The 18648-nt window shown below is 43.6% G+C and overlaps 1 protein-coding gene across 1 annotated transcript in view; it reads right to left on the bottom strand.

The window, feature by feature from the left end:
• Positions 1 to 15436, bottom strand: part of LOC146643075 (venom phosphodiesterase CdcPDE) — a 48591-nt gene extending 33155 nt beyond the window's left edge. The window contains exons 1-8 of the mRNA XM_085395925.1: positions 10142 to 15436; positions 9180 to 9267; positions 5439 to 5573; positions 4918 to 5043; positions 4294 to 4354; positions 3741 to 3835; positions 3246 to 3325; positions 502 to 621 (exon numbers count right to left, since the gene is read on the bottom strand). Coding sequence (XP_085252051.1) covers positions 502 to 621; positions 3246 to 3325; positions 3741 to 3835; positions 4294 to 4354; positions 4918 to 5043; positions 5439 to 5573; positions 9180 to 9267; positions 10142 to 10186 — 750 coding nt within the window. The 5' untranslated portion in view covers positions 10187 to 15436. The remainder of the gene's footprint in view (positions 1 to 501; positions 622 to 3245; positions 3326 to 3740; positions 3836 to 4293; positions 4355 to 4917; positions 5044 to 5438; positions 5574 to 9179; positions 9268 to 10141) is intronic.
• Between the last annotated feature and the right edge of the window lie 3212 nt (positions 15437 to 18648).

Raw genomic sequence — 18648 nt, 5'->3', positions numbered from 1 at the left:
AAGAGTTGATATTATTGTTATTAAAGTTACTTGCAGTGTCTCTTTCTACAAGATGCAATGTTTCTACGCTGCTGCACTGACATTAAATGAATGTGCTCTGTGTCCATTTTCAGAAGCAGCATGTCAAAGTGGAATCTTTATTATCAAAACAATGTTAACCATCTTAAACCAACAGAGCCATACAAGCTTCTTCCATATTATACAACTGCTGCATGCAGCAATGCAGAGCAGGAATGTGCAAGTGCCCGGGGACTTTTCCTTAGGTGAAACTGTCAGAAGCAAAAAAGCCCAAAACAAAACAAAACAATCCAAAACCAAAAACTTTATTTGGCATTTTTGCATTAGATTACACTGACAGAAATGATCTCAACCTGTAAGATCTTCACTCTCATCTTATTTGCTTTAAAAGGTCACCTTCCCCTTAACGTTTAATTTTTAAATGTAATTTAAATGTAATTTGACCAAAGGTCGCTCAGTTTGTGTGTGTAAATCAAGACTCACAGGTTGTCCAAGGTACCAGTCGGGGTTATTTTTCTCTGGACTGGACAGGGAGAAGGTGGCATCGAACACCGGGTCATACATGGTATTGTCAATCAGACCATTTGACTCTGGGTAGAGACCCTGAGGGAGGAGGAAAAGGAAGGAAGTGAGGAGATAATTAATAATTCAGTTTAACTGAATATATCAATCTTGTATGAAAGCATCCTGCGGGACACTTGAGCATTCTTTGTTTCGTAACAGAGAGGAGTAATCCTTAAGTCTGGGTCATGTGTCTTCATACCACAAGTATGTGCTTTGTATGGACCTTGAAAGGAAACTTCTAGTGCGTGGGAGTCGGGATTCCCTTACGTGATTTCTAAGAAGATGAACGAGCTTGTTTTGAAAGGGAACTCCTTGTAAGAGTTTCAGCAAGAACTGGGTGTGTTTTATCATGTGAGATATGGATCAGGCACGAGGAACTATCCGTGTTCTGTTGTCTACTGTCACGAGTTGTTTGCTGCATCGCGAGGGCCTCAGCAGCAGGCTGGTGCAGAAATCCCAGTGACCTTTATCTGGAATCTGAGAGATGAAAACTCCAGGCTATTTCTTGTAACTTTCCTCTCCTTAATGTCAAGTATAATCGTAATAAATGCTTCTATATTTCAGAGAGAGTATAGTTTTATTACTATATTCTAGTGATGAACTGGCACTTAAGAAACTCCAACTTGAACTTGAACATGTTTCTTAAACTACACACTATTCTGAGTCAGTACAGAATGCTTTATTACCACAACAGATCACTGTGGCTGTTTTATTCATTTATTAGGTTGAAGGTGTCACAAAGTTGTTTTTATTTTCCCAGCGCCAAGTCACCAAAATCTGCAACTGACCGAGAAGAATGACCCAGATTTGATCCAGAACTTTGTGGTTCTTCCTTTGTTGATGCCCCCGAGCTTTCACAGAAATTGACCCAGTAAAGTTTTTGAGTAATATTGCATAAAAATGACACCAGAACAAGAAATATTGAGGAATAACACAGTGTAGTACAACGCTGGGGAGGGTGTGTGTGGACATGCTCAGGCAGACGTAAATGTGCAGGGTGTGTAAAAAGGAGCCAAACACTTAAATGTTTCAGATCATTTAAGACCCCAGAACAACATCCAAAGAACTAAAATAGCAAATGGACTGGTTCTTGTGCTTTATACTTGTAATTCATTCACCAATCACACCACACCACTATCTAACAGTCGTACTCCGATGGGTGCATCAGAGAGCAACATGGGGTTAGTATCTTGCTTTGGCATGCAGACTGGGATCGAACCACTGACCTTCTGGTTAGCGGCCTGCTCTACCACCTGAGATACAGCCGTCAATGTCTCTGTTAAGGTCAGTGAGGACCTCACCATAAGAAAGAGACTGAGCAAAAATAGGCAGCATGGCAGACTTCTAAGACAAAAACCACTGCTGAGCCAAAGGAACAAAGGCTCGTCTCAGTTTTGCCCCAAGATTTTTGTAAAAATGCTCTCTGGATGGACAAGATAGAGGTATAACTTTTGGAACCCTTCAATTTAGAAAAGGAACATCAGACCCTGACCCTGAATCCGCCCTTAGTTATGCTGCAATAGACGTAGGCTGCCGGGGATTCCCATGATGCATTGAGTTTTTCCTTTCCAGTCACCTTTCTCTCTCACTATGTATTAACAGACCTCTCTGCATTGAATCATATCTGTTATTAACCTCTGTCTCTCTTCCACAGCATGTCTTTATCCTGTCTTCCTTCTCTCACCCCAACCGGTCGCAGCAGATGGCCCCGCCCCTCCCTGAGCCTGGTTCTGCTGGAGGTTTCTTCCTGTTAAAAGGGAGTTTTTCCTTCCCACTGTCGCCAAAGTGCTGCTCATAGGGGGTCATATGATTGTTGGGTTTTTCTCTGTATCTATGAAGCGTCTTGAGGCGACTTATGTTGTGATTTGGCGCTATATAAATAAAATTGAATTGAATTGAATTGAATACCAACAGTAAAATGCGGTGGTGGCAAGGACCCAAATGCAGGAATTGGAGATGACTCAAACTCAAACACAGCTTTTATTTCTGTGAAGGTTCTCAGTCATCCAGGTCATCGTAGTCAAAGGAGCTTGTAAAGAAAAGCGTCTGGACTTCTTTAAGTTGCCTGAAGACGTTTCACCTCTCATCCGAGAAGCTTCTTCAGTTCTACGGTCAAATGGTGGGGAGTCCCAGATTTAAACCCAGTGGGTTTAAACTACTTAAAGAAGTCCAGACGCTTTTCTTTGCAAGCTCCTTTGACCACAGCTTTGATTGCTGAAACTCCAGAGCTCAGGGAATACAAAACTTAGGCATGAACTGAAACTAAATATCACAGAGACCAGGAAACGCTAGAAAACACTTAGACTCTGGGGGCAGACGTGAAGACAGAAGACAGAGAACAGACAAACGGGCACATGACCAGGGACACAGCTGAATTGAATTACAACAATTCAGCCAACCTTCCTCCACAGCTGTGAAAGAGTCGCTGCCAGGTATCGTAAACGCTTGATTGCAGTTGTTGCTGCTAAGCGTGGCCCAACCAGTTATGTTTAGGGGACAAACTCTTTTCCACTCAGGGCCTTTAATAATAAACATCTTTATTTAAAATCTGCATTTTGTGTTCATGCACGTTATCTACGTCTAACAAACACAAAGATCAAGTTTGTTTACTGTAAAAAAGACGTATTAATGTATGCAGCAGTGTGAGTGCTGTGCGTCTGTACCGTAACAATGGAGTAGTGATTGGGAAAAGTCTTTGTGGGAAATGCGGACTGCATGAATGGAGCTGACGTTCCACACCTTCCTGTGAATAAATAAGGAATGGTGCCAAATTAATTCCTCCATGTGACTTCCTTTTAATATGACCATGTGAGTCATTGCCCTGCCTGCAGGCTGAATAACTTCATTAAGCATAAGATGCAACCCTGAACACACTAATTTATATTTGATAAGCAGGAAATTCAGTGGAAGCTGCCTTTGTGTGAAAGCATTTAAATATGTATCTGTTTTGATAAGATAACTGGGCATGTTTCATCTTAAAGCTTTGATTTCTTATGAATGATGATGTTAGCTTTCAATTTGTCATCAAACAGCCCAAAGGCAGCCTAAAGGCAGGCGATTTATAGACACACGTTTCTTACAATAAACAGACATGTAAGAGGTTTTGTTCATGTATGAGGGTAAGCATGTTTCTTTAAAAACAGAAGGTTGACACTGACTGAGTTTATCCAGGACAGGGATGAGTGCACTCCATGTCTGCAGATACTCTGCCCTGAGGCCATCCAAAGACACAAGGAGCAGCGGCTGCTTAAAGCTGTGAGGAGAGAAAACAACCATCAAATGTAGCAGAAACTCTGAAACATTAAATACTGACATAAACATACCAAGCTGGACAAAAATTGGCTGATTTATGAGTAGGAATACTTTTGTGTGTCCACCACAGATCAGATCATTTCACTCTGCTCACAGCCAAACTGTCTACACACCTTTATAGCTACGCTAGCTTGTGTTGGTTAGCTTGATACTCCCTATCATCCAAAGATTGTAGTTACTTTTACTTTTCTAAATGCAATCTGCGATTATAAGAAATAGCAAGGCCTCATTTAAAATAATAAGAATAATTATAATCGTTGAAAGGCTATGTTACAAATACAGCTGTTTGGAAAGCATGCATGGAGTTGCTCATCAAAGATCATTTCAATCAGTTTTCAATCAATCTTCAGTTTATTGCATTTCCAAAGGGATTATAATATATTTGGTATAAATTCTTACCCTGCGGGACACGTGGGGGTTGACAGGTCATCGCACGTATCTTCAACCCACTGTTTCTCTCCTGCGGCGAGACCATAATGTTTATGTCTCCAGTGACATCTGATGGTACGGGACTTTTGAATACACTTCCTAACGTCTGTTGTTTTTGCCTTTTTTGCTGCAAGCTGTATGTATAAGCTGGCAGAATAAGTGCACGTAGGGTTCTAGAGATGTAATGAGAGAAAATTCCCTCTAAATGCTGCTAAATGTTTTCCTTAGATAAATATCTGTGGGTTAGGGTTTAAACTAGAAAGCAATTGTTTACAAGAAAAGCTACAGAACTGGGTCAGCTTTAATGTGCTGTATATACCCCTGCTTTCAAACTCTTACACCACTCCAGTTAAGAGGTCCTTAAGATGAACCACGTATACAGAGGGGTTTACACTGAGGGAGCCACTCATACCCTAAGAGGAAATTCTAACAATAAACCAGTTTTAGAAATCGCCTTCTCTCATCAAGCTTCTCTGTTTATTCACAGTAAGATCTACAAGTGTTTCTCATGGCTAAACAGGTCTCCTGAAACGTTACTGGCTTTTACAGATTTCTTTTGTGTCTGCACCCTGTGCGATGTCCCTGCAGCCTCACCGTGGCAGACGTGTTTGTAGTTGGTGCAGCAGTCTCCAGCAGAAAGACAGTCATCTGAACAGTGGCACCTGCTCTGCGTCAGCCTCTTCTCGCCACAGCGCACGTTTGTGCATTCCCACTGCTCAGCTGAAGGAAACGGTCATGGAGTTAAGTACAGAAGTACACTCAGTTCAGCTGGTGAGCAGTGAAGGACGTGTAAGTAAATGGCCTGCATTTGTACAGTGCTTTTCTAGTCCCTAAGGACCCCAAAGCGCTTCACACTACATTCAGTCATTCACACATTCACACACTGGTGATGGCAGCTACATTGTAGCCACAGCCACCCTGACAGAGGCGAGGCTGCCAGACACTGGCGTCACCGGGCCCTCTGACCACCACCAGCAGGCAAACATGGGGTTAGTATCTTGCCCAAGGATATTTGGCAGCCAGGAGGCAGCCTGGGATCGAACCACCGACCTTCTGATTAGTGGCTGACCTGCTCTGCCACCTGAGCTACAGCCAAGTCACAAACAAAGTCTCACTAGGAGCAGTGCAGATGTCATAGTGGTCAAAGCAGCAGCTGTTGGCGGCGACGCAGTTTTCATCACATCTGCAGCCAGGTTTCTCGTTGTCAAAAGGCTCATAACATCTATTCCTGCAGGATGTGAGGGGCGTGACTGCAACAGAGACAAAACAGGAGCGGAGAGTTAGTCGATTAATGAAGATGAAAAGAGACATTTAAGGAAACAAAGAGAGCTGCAAAACAAAAAAACTGATAAGCTGAACTTTATAAAGGAGAAGACGTTATGTTCTTCTTATGCTGCCCTCACGACACGTGACCCTGTGAGGTTAGACAGCTAGCGAACAAATAGAAGAGGTCTTCCACACAAGGCTTGACTTTCTTGTTTTTATGTAAAAAGACGAACATGTAGAGCACTCTTAGCGTGGACATGAACTAGTCCCTATTTAATAACTGCCGGAGCACTTTTTCACGACATCATAAACGAAAGGGTACATCAAAGATAGGTTAGTGAACAGAGCGCTCCCTCGCTCCATTTCCGCACATAGGATACAAAGATCTCTTGTGGCAATGATGTCTCACTCTGAGCTTATTTATCACTCTGCTTATGTGGCTCAATCAGCACACACACCAACCGCTGACTTTTGACTCAAGGGCATAACACTTCTTCTTCATTCAAAACAAACGGAACATTTTCAGATCTTAAACTGGTGACTCATCATTACAAAAACAACCAAGGGAAGGATTTCCCATCATGGCTTTCTTATACTCAGACATATAATGAGCTCAATGTACTGAAGATTTTCCACCACAGTACGGGAAGAACATCTGTCTACATGTAAGTAATCTGTTATCTGTCCTGACAGCAATGACACTCTGGATCTAATAAGCACTGTGAAGTGCCTCAGCAGTGCTCATCTATGCAGTCATGAAATAACTGAGTCCCACCTTAAATTAGCAGCTGAGGCTGCATAACCACAGTGAAAATGGATGAGACAGGAGCCAGACAAATTCCACCAAAGCAAATGAAACGTGGTCTCTTCTCGGGTTAGTTACAGTTTACACAAAATATGTGAAATGAACTAGCCGATCATGAAATGGAATCTGTTTTATTTACGTAATATTGTTATATTGTCACGGCTTCATTTCACAGACATCGTTGGAAATGTTGTGCATTTCTACCGAGCCTGAAAGTCAACATAGCCTGAACTCTTGTAGGTACGTTTTCTTGTAATTTCCTCAAGTATCTTCAGGAATCGTTCTCCAGGCTTCATGAGAAACATCCAAAGCTCTGCTTTGGATGCTGGCTGCCTTTGGTTGTGTTGTGTCAGGATGATCGGGACTCACGACCCTTAGTGTTGCACTGTGTCTCTATTCTACTGAAGCATGCTTTTACTGTTTGAGATCATGGTGAAAAATAAAAATGATCGCAATCAGACTCTTCCCAGATTGTACTGCATGGTGGATCAAGGGTGGGTATCCATTTGTAATTTCATGAATTTTGAGCCCGACATCGCTGCAGCCCAGACCCTGCCAGAGCTTCCACCATGTTTTACAGATGGCTGTTCTCATCTGGTTTCCAACATATTAACAGCACTTTGAACAGCAAAGCAAAAGAGTGTTTTCCCCTCATTGTTTGCTCAGATGTCTGAAAGTATGTGTTTTGCATCTTTTTTAATTACTTGCTGACTGGAGGATGTAGCCTCATGAATCAGAGCGCACCTGGTTCTGACACACATGTTGATTAATGGGAAGAAAAAAACATTTCATGTGAAATTTCAGACAAGTCGATGCTAGGTTTTCACAGCACAGTGACGCCTATAAGCTGCTAGACAGCTCTTTCTTTGCACGCAGTTCTGGCCTTTAAATCTGGGAATACACAGGCAACACTTCTTCACGTCCTCCAGGATTACGATAAGTAATGTTTGCAAATATAACAGCTTCTTTCTTGAAATTTGACGCCTTACATCAGGTGATTATAACCTCAATACACTGAGATGTTAGCATTAATAATCCCCACCCTGTCATCCAATGGACGTGAGATCTCAATGTGACTCACATATTTTAATAGAGGGACTTATTTTTGCATAATTGGACCATTTTCCCTTCAGCTTCCAGATTGTCCTTTCAGTAAGTTAAGCTTTCCATCTGTTCTTGTCTCTACTTGTTTCTTGCAAGTCTTGCTGATTTTCACATGAGAAACTTGATTTCCTGATCATTTGAGTCAGTTTATTCACATGCTGATGAGTATTAAAGCTTGAAAAACAGTGAAACAGTCACATGCACCAGATTGGTCATGGATTTGGCCTACTGTTTTTCTTTAGACCTTTGTTTTTTTGCGAAGCTTTTGCTTTTTTCTGCATTTCTGTGGGATTTGGAAATTGACATCAGGTGAGATATGAGATGAGATATACTCATGTGTCACATTGTCAGCTGTACAGTTTACTTGTGACACTAAATGTGATTTCTATTAGACATCAAGACAAAAACTTCCCGCACAAGACAAATGGAAATAGTGCTGCTCTCTGCAGGGTAGGGGAAGCGTCCAGTGAAACTATTTGAGTATTTTGGCTGTGTTCTTGGATTTTAGCCATGCTGGTATGCAACAATGCACATTTAATACAAAACAACCACAGTCCTATCAACCTGTGTGGTTCATTTGATACTCTTGCATTGTTTATTGTGAATTATGATCACTTTTGGAACACTAATGCATCCTCCAGTGCTTATAAAAGGCTGTGTATGTGTTTCCAGGCCCGGATCTATGATGCTGTTTCTGGTCGGCTGCTAGATGGTTTGAGCTCCTAGAGACATTTCTAGGTTTCTGGTTTCTACAGGCTTAAAAACAGCAGTGCCCCTGCTCCCCTGCTTATTCTGTTATGTAACCAAAAATCTTTTTGTGCGGGTGAAAAAGAATATTGGCTGGATTCACCACCGGTAACATTTCCCGGCAGCCAAGTCATTCGGAAAAGAAGTGTTACAATGTACAGACTAAAACTCTGACCCTGAGGAAACAGCCTGGTGTTTTTAATGGAGAGCACCTTCTCTGACAAAGGCACAGAACCGAGTGTAACATGACTGACATTAGTCTTTAGGCTTCAGCATTTCTGTCTGTAAAGCTTTCAGCATTTCAACATTCAGACCAGAATGTTTGTTGACAGGTGAACACTTCAGTTCATCTTTCATCTTCGTTTCTAAAGCTTATTCGACCGTTAGAAGTACAATCAGGTACTATTCAATTCAATTTTATTTATATAGCGCCAAATCACAACAAAAGTCGCCTCAAGGCGCTTCATAAATGTCAAAGTTGCTCCACCCTTTAATAAATGTTCACTTGACCTTTAAGTAATTGAGATTTGTGGAAAAGACACAAAATAAGTCACCGCCAGGTCTTCAGTGGTAAAAATGAACTTTAAACAGGAAAAAATAACAACTTAATGAGTTGTGAGGAATAGAAATCCCTTTTTCATCCACAGGAAAACATTTGTAGGAGGACATTCTCCTTTTTAAATGACGTTTTTAAAATGAGTGGAGGAAGTTAATTCTCTCTGACATGAGATGCTGATTTGGTGCCTGACTCACTCTGACGGTTCTAAATGAACCTAAATCGTCAGCATACGCTCACCCGAGTCATGACGATGAAGCCATATGGGAAAATAATGCAATTTATTAAGAAAGTATTTGTTGTATATAAGTGTTTGAAGTTTCTGAGCCTGCAGAGACACGTTTGCGTGTTTGTGTGTGTGGCTGTTTGTGAATGTACCTTGGTTTTGACATCTCTGCAAATCCAGTCCGAGACCGAGTCCAAGGCCAAGGATTAGAGTCACAATCGACACAGCCAAGATACCAATCTGTGCGACACAAATGCAAACATGAAGCGAACCTAGCAACAAATCCTTTCTTATGAAGTCAAACACAACCAAAAGCACAGAACGGTCAGGCTCTATCGGTGAGTGGAAACACGTTCTCCAGTTTGTTGTTGCCAAACGAGTTGTAAAATAAGCAGCAAAGGGCTTAATGACAGAAACGAGAGTGCAACAGAAACTTATACAGCTGCAGTTCACTGTGGTGTTTTTTTATTACCTTCTACTTACAAGATGCCACTGCAGTTTCTTCTTTATGACAGAAAAGTAGCAGTTTATTTTATAGGCGCTCTTATCAGCTGCATTTAGTCAGTGCCTTAGAGCAACCAGTTTATAACATTAAATTGAGGAGACGTGCAGTTTTACAGACTATGGCTTCTGGACTGATTGTTGGAATAATTACCATCAATCAGACTTGTATTCATTATTTCACGCTGACTTTACACAGGGGTGTTTATCATCAGGTGAACAGCTGGATCTCATAATCGCCCATTCAAAGCTTTCCCAGACGATACGTGTGCGCAAATGTCTGGAAATTGTTGTAATCTTCTCGACAAACATGTGTGATAGGAACAACTGCTTGTTATTATTCAGTTAGTCACGTATGAAGTTGTGACAGGTTTTTGGGTAGATGCCTGTTTAATGCAAGCTTTGGAAATGTTTAAATGTTGACATAGAGCAGAGCACACGTTTAAAATCAGGCTGATCGGAGGCCTGCTCGCTGGTGTCATTCCAGCCATTGGTAAGAATTCATTATCATAAACTTTCATTTACATTTTGAGTAAAAATGACACAAAGGCCTTCAATGTGTCTCGTTAAATTCTCCAGTTACCACATAATTAAAACAAAAATCTGTACTCACTATGATCTTCTTCTTGTTTCTCTTTGCTTCGCTTATCCAATCCATAGCTACTCGAATATGTCTCTTACTGCACGGAGACAGAGAGACGTCCGGCAGACGTACACAAAGAGACGCACGTTACTTTATGCGGATAAAAGAAAGATATCTTTGCAGTGACCTCTGGACCAAGTACAAGAACTGGGCAAGCAAATGATTGTCAGAATGAAAAGATAACCTCGTGTTCATGCGTTTTTCCTTTGTGGAGCCACAGCTGCTGCTCCTTTGCTCACATTTTAAAACTTACTGGAGTGCCTGCGAGGTACAAAGATAAAGCCACGGAGTAAAGATCAGAATCGAGATGCAAACCTTCAGTGTCAGGCCTTTTGATTTCTCTTGTTATCAATGATTGATAACAGCTTGAAACAATTTATTGGTTTATTGAATTAAAATTAATTACTACTTTTACAACTACAGCTGTTAATGGACTTTTAAAGACGTTTGTAATGATGTGAAATGCTGACTCACATTTTGCCGACAGTTTTATCAAAGCACGTACCTGAGCGCACGCAAACCTTGAAACTTTTATTTTTTGTGAAGTAATTTTCACAAAGTAAACATTTCCGATCCGAACATTGTCATATAGGATGTCTTCCCATTTCTAACAGTGCATAACCGTTGCCTTTTAAGGCCTTTAAAATAAAACCAAAGCTCTTTCGTTGAAATCTAAAACCAGTTAAACTAGTGACAAAAGAACACACGAGGCTTCTGCAGAAAGGTCAAATATAATGAGACGCATTACCATTGAAATTATCTCTAATCAAAGGAAAAGGAAATTCTTTCATACAGTCTTGCTTTAACAATATTCTTCTTTTGTGGTGCCAAACGTCTCAGGTCATTATAGTTCTCGGGGCAGGAATTTCATTTAGATTTTTTATGTTTCATTTTCAGTGTGAAACAAAAGTGTTGGTGCCAACTTCTGACATGCATTAGAGCGGATGATCTGTTGTTCCAGGATCAACACCAACGCGACGATATCAGATCGTGCCATTACAGAGGTGTTTGAAAAAAACAAAAACCTGTAAATGACATATAACTCTGTCCAAGGAGAGCCGGGATATTACAGAAAAGGAGTCAACCTAACTGAGAAGCATTTCTACATAAGTGCCCCTGATTATAAATCACTCATGAAACTATGATGCAGTGTGATAACAGGACTCGGCTGATGTCCAGAGGGGGTTTTATGTGCGTCATCTCTCTGGTTTACAGTGTAGAGAAACATGAAGATCAGTAGAATAACCTTATCTGTAGCGAGAAATAAACAGACTGAAGCATCAAAATGGTCCCACCCATAGAAGAAGGTGAGATTTCCAACATATTACAAATAGCTCTAATATCAATCATAAATATCAAGAATATTACAGATTAAATATGTATGACTCACATTTGACTCTAACTGTAACAGGTCATCAGCCTGTGGAGGCTGTTGATTGAGCAGAAGCCAGGCTGTTGTAACTATTTCAGTGTGTTCTGTGCTTTCGATGGAGGAGTACGGGGCAGCCGTCATGTCCTGTTCCGTGGTGCATCATGAGAAATCTCAGTTTCTCACTAAACGTTCTCCTGTGACTGGCAAGCAGGTCATGGAGTGGGTAGGAGGTGTTATCCTGCATTGTTCTTATCTTGGATAACATCCTCCCGACACCACCCTAAGGGAGTCCAGCTTCAACTTACTCACTTTTGTGAGATTTGCTATCGTTTTCGCTTTAAGTAGCATATTAGCTCATATTTCATATTTAACTGGGACTGACTCGTGTTACCACTTGAATATTGTCATGGTCTGGGTCATGCAACCCAGTGTTTGGGTTCATGTTGTGTCTGGTTTCAGGCGTGCTGGTCATGTTCATGTTGCTCATTCATGTATTCGTTTTATAGTTATTTCATTTTCCAGCACAGACTCATCATAGTCAGCTATTCATAGCTTTCTGCTTTGTTTGCCACCTTTAATCCAGCCAAAATAAAGGCTCGCTTTTTGTTTCAAGTTCAGCGCTGTCTCCACGTCTGTGTCCGCTCCTGGGTCCTCACACTGCCCATGCCCACCCTACAAATGTATGGTAGTAGAAAACAGCTGACCTGTGTCCTAACATAGAACAATGCGTAATTTCCAAGAATGCTAGTTGGGAAAAATGAAGAGACACTACACGTGCATTAAGGAGATGAAACATTATCGTGTGTATCCCCCAAAGTTTATTCTGTTCATCTGGATGTAGCGTCTCACTGTCGTTGCCCACGTGAGCAGTGAAGTCTCCCAGTAGGACGACAGAGTCCCCAGGAGGAGCGTCCTCCAGTGCCCCACTCAGGGACTGCAAGAAGGCTAGGTACCCTGAACTGCCGCTCGGCGCATAAGCACAGATGACAGTCAGGACCCGTTCCCTGACCCGAAGGCGACCCGGAGTGCCCACTCCAGGTCAGGGACGCGACCCTGCCCCAAGTGGAGGAGTTTAAGTATCTCGGGGTCTTGTTCACGAGTGATGTGAGAAGGGAGCCAGCCGGCTGGGGTTACTGCAGATGCATAAACACACCTAGTGTGATCTAAATGATGTTACATAAGCTGCATGATTATGCAGCTTATGTAACCTGTGAAAAACTCCTTCTAGCAGAAAACAAGACTGTCATTCTGCTAAGAAAAGCATACCACTGAGCCACTTAAGCAAAGAGAGAAAGAAGCTGTGTGCCAATTATGTGCCAACCATGAGCCAAACACTCACACCGGCTATTATATTAAAAACAAATATCCAGTCATGCAATAAAATGTAAGAAATGTAAAGTAAACACAATCATATTAATATGACTGAAGCTACTGCAGACTCACCGTGACAAGAGACACAAAGTTCTTGACTCATTCCTGACTCTAATCAAAGTGCCTGTGGTGTATCCGCAGATGGGAAGCTGGATGTAAACCCTTGTCTCTGTTGTAAGAGGTACACACTTTATACACCAACCCTGAGAACCTCAAACTGATTCTACTGTTAATGGAGCTACAAGTTATTCCCTTCACCAGCCTAACGGAGGAGTTCAAGGTCATCAGAACCAGGGAGGTGCTACTTTTTGGAGCCTCAGCAGACATTGGAGTTTCCTCTGCAGGTGTTGCTGTGAAGACTGAACAGATGTGGCAGGCTTTGGAGGCTTTGGAGTGAGCACATATTTTGAGTTGCTCCCCTAAAGCCCTGGTAGAGGGGAGAAATATATGGCACCACCGAGGTCTTGAACACAGTAGCTGATGCGATCTCTACAGGGAATCAACAGGCCAAACGCCAGATTTACCAGATACTGATTTAAACCTCTGAACTAGCTGAAGACCTGTACAGGCTTTACAGGCTTGTTGACCTTTGAACTCGCAATCCCCCTCGGAGAACCATTTTGAGGACACCCATGAGCTAAAGGTGGCAAAATATCAGCAGCTTGTAGAATTCTGACGGGTGGAGGATCTGCTATGAACCCTTGAGATGGGCTACAGGAGGTTCCTGGGTCGGTCTCCGTACCACACACTTACAGTTGTTGGCATCAGAGGGTTGCAGGAGTGGAAAGCTTCCAGATGGCTGTGGATCAAGAAAAGGGAACCGTGGTGTAGTGCACTGCTTGGACACAAGCTGGGGCCCGATCACCTCCAGCTGAGTCACCCAGGTGAAAGAACGCCTGGGCTCTTCATAGGTAATGTGACCCAGCTCTAATCATTTAGGGGACAAAGGTGCATGTAAAACATAATCCATGAGGGCACACTGATTGGCTAACATGAAGCATGAGCAATAAATTACAAGGAAATCTGTTTGCAAAATAAAGTTGAAGTTGAGCCATCACAGAAACCTTGATGCTTTTTTTTTTTTTTTTTTTTCTCTAAATGACATCAGAAACAGCAGTATGCGACATTACGTGATGGCAGAGCTTCAGTTCATCCTTTGTCATTTTTTTTTTTTTTAATAAATAGGACAGGGGGAATGAATGAGAGAGAGAGGGGGAGAGAAAGAAAGAAAACCAAAGGGGAGAAGAGACGGTGAGAAGGGGGGGGAAGAGAGAGAAAAAAAAAAAAAGAACTCCTGGGTCACCTGTATGGAGAAAAAAAAAAAAAACAAACAAAAAAAACAAACAGAGGAGACAGCAAACAACAAAGAGCAACATAATAATAGAGAAAACAAAGCACCATCACAATAAACTAGCTAGTCATAGATATCAATAGTTACTAAATAATAAACGATATTGTGCAGCACGCAAGATAGACAGCGCACAGTGTGCTTTGAGGCAGCAGCCAAGAAAGCTTTAGTCCGCGTCTGTGAATACCCATGTGTGCATACCTGTGTGGATCAGCATGCTTGCATTCCAAAGGTTTCTCGATGTAATGATCTGCTAGGGAGTGTGGGGGGGCCACAGCCCCGTCCTCCAGGGTGTGAAGCGGGTATGGAGGAGATCAAAACTCCAGACATCCAGAGGCCCCCAGAACACAAGAGACCATGGAAGACCAACAGAGGGGCAGCCGCGCCACTGTTCCAGTAAGAGCTGAGGAGAGTCCCAGATGAGGGCTCGCCCAGCAGCCGCGGAGCAGAAGTCAGGGGGAGTTGCAGTGACGCGCCCGTGAGCTCCGCCGGCCCCCAGCTGTGCCTGAGTGACCGAGCCCCAGGCCGAGAGGCCGGGGGCACCCCACCTCCAAAGGGGCCCGAGCGAGCCCCATGCCCCAGGCCCCGACAAGCGGCCGCCAAGGAGTGAGCCGGTGTGTACCCAGACGCCCACCCCCAGACACAAAGAACCACCAACACACCGACACCTGAGGGAGTCCGCCACCGGCAGGGGAAGTGGTGGTGGGTGGAGATAGGCCTCCAAACCTTGGAGGGCCTGAGGTGTCCCCAGAGAGGTGGCGTCTGATATCCAACCTGACATATAGACACAGACATACAGGCACACACAGACACAAACATCCATTCCCACCCTCATGCTCTCATATGCACTCACTCCACACTCAACCAACGTGGAGACAGACATAAAGAGACGCTGTACACACAATCACACTCCCCAAGCGTACTCTACAAACCGGGTCTAGGTGCCCCCGCCCCTGGAGGGGGGAATTGCACCCAGACCCAGGTGGTGTTACCCTTTTCCCTGCGGTGGGGAGAGGCAGACCACCCCGACTCCGCAGCAGCAGGGAGGCCCCACACCCCAGACCGCAGTCGGACGGCCAACTCCTCCTACTAGCCCTCCCGCTCCAGCAGGCCGCAGAGAACGGGGGTGGGAGAAGACTCCAAACCTCCCTCCACCCGCTCATTGTAGTGTTGATGCATATGTGTTCTAAGGTGCAATTAAAACCCAGGAGGGCATGGAGCTACCTGCCAAGGAGCAGCAGGTAAGCGCATAGTCCCTCCTGCTAGCCCTCAATGACTAAGTGTATTTAAAATTGAGAGGTGGGCAACGACGTCAGGGGTGAGGTGTACACCCTGATGGTGATTTGGACTCCGTGATTGTGCCCACCCCCAAGATCCTATATGTATGTGTAATGAGAGTGTGAATAATGTGAATGTCTAAGTTGTGGGATAAAATTGAGGCAGAGGCAGCCAGAAGGGGACAGGGGGGGGGGGGGTAGCCTCCTCTGCACCCTGGTGACATACCCCCACTCCAAGGCCCTGCATGTGTGGGTGGTTGTGGAGGAGCGGGAAGAGGGAGGCAGCTGGAGATGGGGAGGGAAGGAAGGGAGGGGCAGGTAACCCGTCCCTGGGGCCAGCTCCCCCGCTGACCCCAGTAGGCACTCCCACCCTCTGCGACCCGCCAGGGAAGGGGGGCCCAGGCCCATCAGACCGGGGCCCAGTGCAGTAGCGCCCCCCGGCTCCACAGAGCCCTGGACAGTCCACCCAACCCCACCACAGAGAAAACTGCACCCACCCCACCATCCACACATCTTCCAGACTACATAAGACGGTAAACGCCCAGGCTGAGATCTTCCTCCACCTCTCCTGTATCTCCCCCTCCTGCAGAGAGTTCCTGAAGAGAAGAAAGCTCCTGCAAGATGTGACAATCTCCCCCACCAGTTGAAGAGCCCCCCAGGCGGCTCGACGCACCGGCGGCACCCTGCTCCAGGGCCGGGCCCCCATGCACCCACCCGCCCACAACCCCGGCAACACACCAACCAGGACCCAAGCCCCCGAGGCCCGGCCCGGGCCCCAGCCCAGAGACGGAGCGCCCCCAGAACCTCACGCCCATTCCGGACCCACCCAGGGGCAGCCAGGTTGCCAGGTCAGTAACCCACGTCCGTCAGCACAGACCCTCCCCTAGCCCCGCTGCACGCAGCCGCGAGGAAACAGTCACCTGAGAGCCAACAGAGCCCCCAACCGGACGTGACCGCTACCCCGGGTTGAGCCCCCCAAGGAAGATGCCTCCGGGGAACCCCCCGACGCCCTAAGCCTGTCCCTACCCCCTCACCAATCACAACAGTGAAGGCGGGACCAAACTATGACCCCCCACCCCCACTAGGTGATGGAGCTGATAAAAGGGGCCCAGAGCAATTGATCTAATGTGGTGGCAGAGGCTGTATCAAGACTAATGTAATCTAATAGATAATTTCTATATTGGTTAGAATTAAGATTATTTTTATTTTTCCAGTTCATGAGGACTGTTTTCTTGGCTATGCATAGGGCAGTGAAAATCATATGGGCTATATTCTTTTCTGAAGTGACATTATCTAAGCTGCCCAACAAACACACTAAGGGGGAAGTTGGAATGTTACATTTCAGACACTTTGATAAGTCTTCACATATCTCGCGCCAAAACTTTTGCACTGGTGGACAGAACCAAAGAGCGTGGATGTAATTGTCTGGTGTATTGCCTTGACAGTGTGAGCAGTTGTTGGAAGATGTAAAGCCCATCTTGAACATCCGATGACCTGTATAGTGCACTCTATGAAGTATTTTGTATTGTATTAATTGCAGACTGGGATTTTTAATTAATTTAAAAGTTTTTAAGCAAATCTGAGACCAGAAGTTTTGGTCTAGGTTGACTGATAAATCTGCTTCCCACTTTGCAGTAGGAAGGGATATTGATTCATCTAATTTAGAAAGTGTTCTGTATATTTTAGATAATAATTTGGGGGATTTAAGAGTAAGAAAATGTGCCGCACTTAGTGGTGTTTGTAATTCAACTTGACTGAGGTTAAATTTCTTTTTTACTATGGATTTAATTTGTTGATATTCTAAAAACCTTGTCTTGTTGATCCCATATTGTTCAACTAGTCTGTCAAATGGAATAAATTCTGTTCCCTCTAATATATGTTCTAAGTATTTAATTCCTTTACAACTCCATTCTGGGAAATTAATCATATTATTGTTTTGTAATATGTCAGGGTTATTCCAGATAGGTGTACGTTTGCATGGGATTAATGAAGACTCCGTTATTTTTAGAAACTCCCACCATGCTGTTAGAGAAAAGCTGATGTTGATACTTTTAAAGCATTCATGTCTTTTGATGTTTGAGCTAATAAATGGTAGGTCTGAAATCTCTAGATCCTTGCATAGTGCCTGTTCAACATCTAGCCAGGGCTCAACTAAGAAGGTATGTTTTAACCATTCTGAGATGAACTGAAGCCTGTTGGCTAAGAAGTATTGGTGAAAATTAGGCAGATCTAATCCTCCTCTATCCTTGGTTCTGTGTAGCGTTTTTAAGCTAATACGCGGGGGTTTATCTTTCCAAAGGAATTTGGAAATATATGAATCCAGAGATCTGAACCAATCTTGTGATGGTTTGTTAGGGATCATCAAAAATAAGTAATTTATTTTTGGCAAGATCATCATTTTTATAGTGGCGACCCTTCCCATGAGTGATATGGGTAAAGATTTCCATCTAGTCAGATCGCCTTCTACTTTCTTTAGAAGTGGGATGTGGTTTAGTTTAGTTAAGTCTGAAAGCTTAGGAGAGACATTAATACCTAAATATTTAATATTTCCGGATTGCAGTGGGGCAGAGGAAGAATTATGGAAGGAGCAGTTAATGGGGAGAACTGTAGATTTTGGCCAGTTAATTGAATAATCTGAAACTCTTGAAAACCAGTTTATTAAAGTAATTACCTCAGAGAGGTTGGTTTGTGTGTTTTGCAGAAAAAGCAACACATCATCCGCATAGAGACTGATTTTATGTTCTATGTTCTTACATTTTTTGCCCTTAATTGTTGTAGCCTGTCTAAATGCTGCTGCTAGAGGTTCGATAAAAATTGCAAAAAGTGAAGGGGAGAGTGGGCATCCCTGTCTGGTGCCCCTCAGGAGACAGAAGCTGGAGGATGTCTGGTCATTTGTTCTGATACGAGCCGTTGGGGAATTGTATAATATTCTTATCCAGTTTATGAAAGAGTTTCCAAAACCAAATTTGTGTAAAGTTGCGAATAAAAATTTCCAATTAACTCTGTCAAATGCTTTTTCTGCATCTAGAGATAATATTATGGTTTCGATGTTTTTATCGTATGAGTAGTCTATTAAATTAAGTAATCTACGAGTGTTTGTTGAGGAGTG

This window comes from Rhamphochromis longiceps, linkage group LG22 (genome assembly GCF_057381845.1).
Source record: "Rhamphochromis longiceps isolate RC_006_pf linkage group LG22, R_longiceps_female_GT1.1, whole genome shotgun sequence".
Classification (NCBI taxonomy): domain Eukaryota; kingdom Metazoa; phylum Chordata; class Actinopteri; order Cichliformes; family Cichlidae; genus Rhamphochromis; species Rhamphochromis longiceps.
This window is presented reverse-complemented; position numbering and strand designations above follow the sequence as displayed.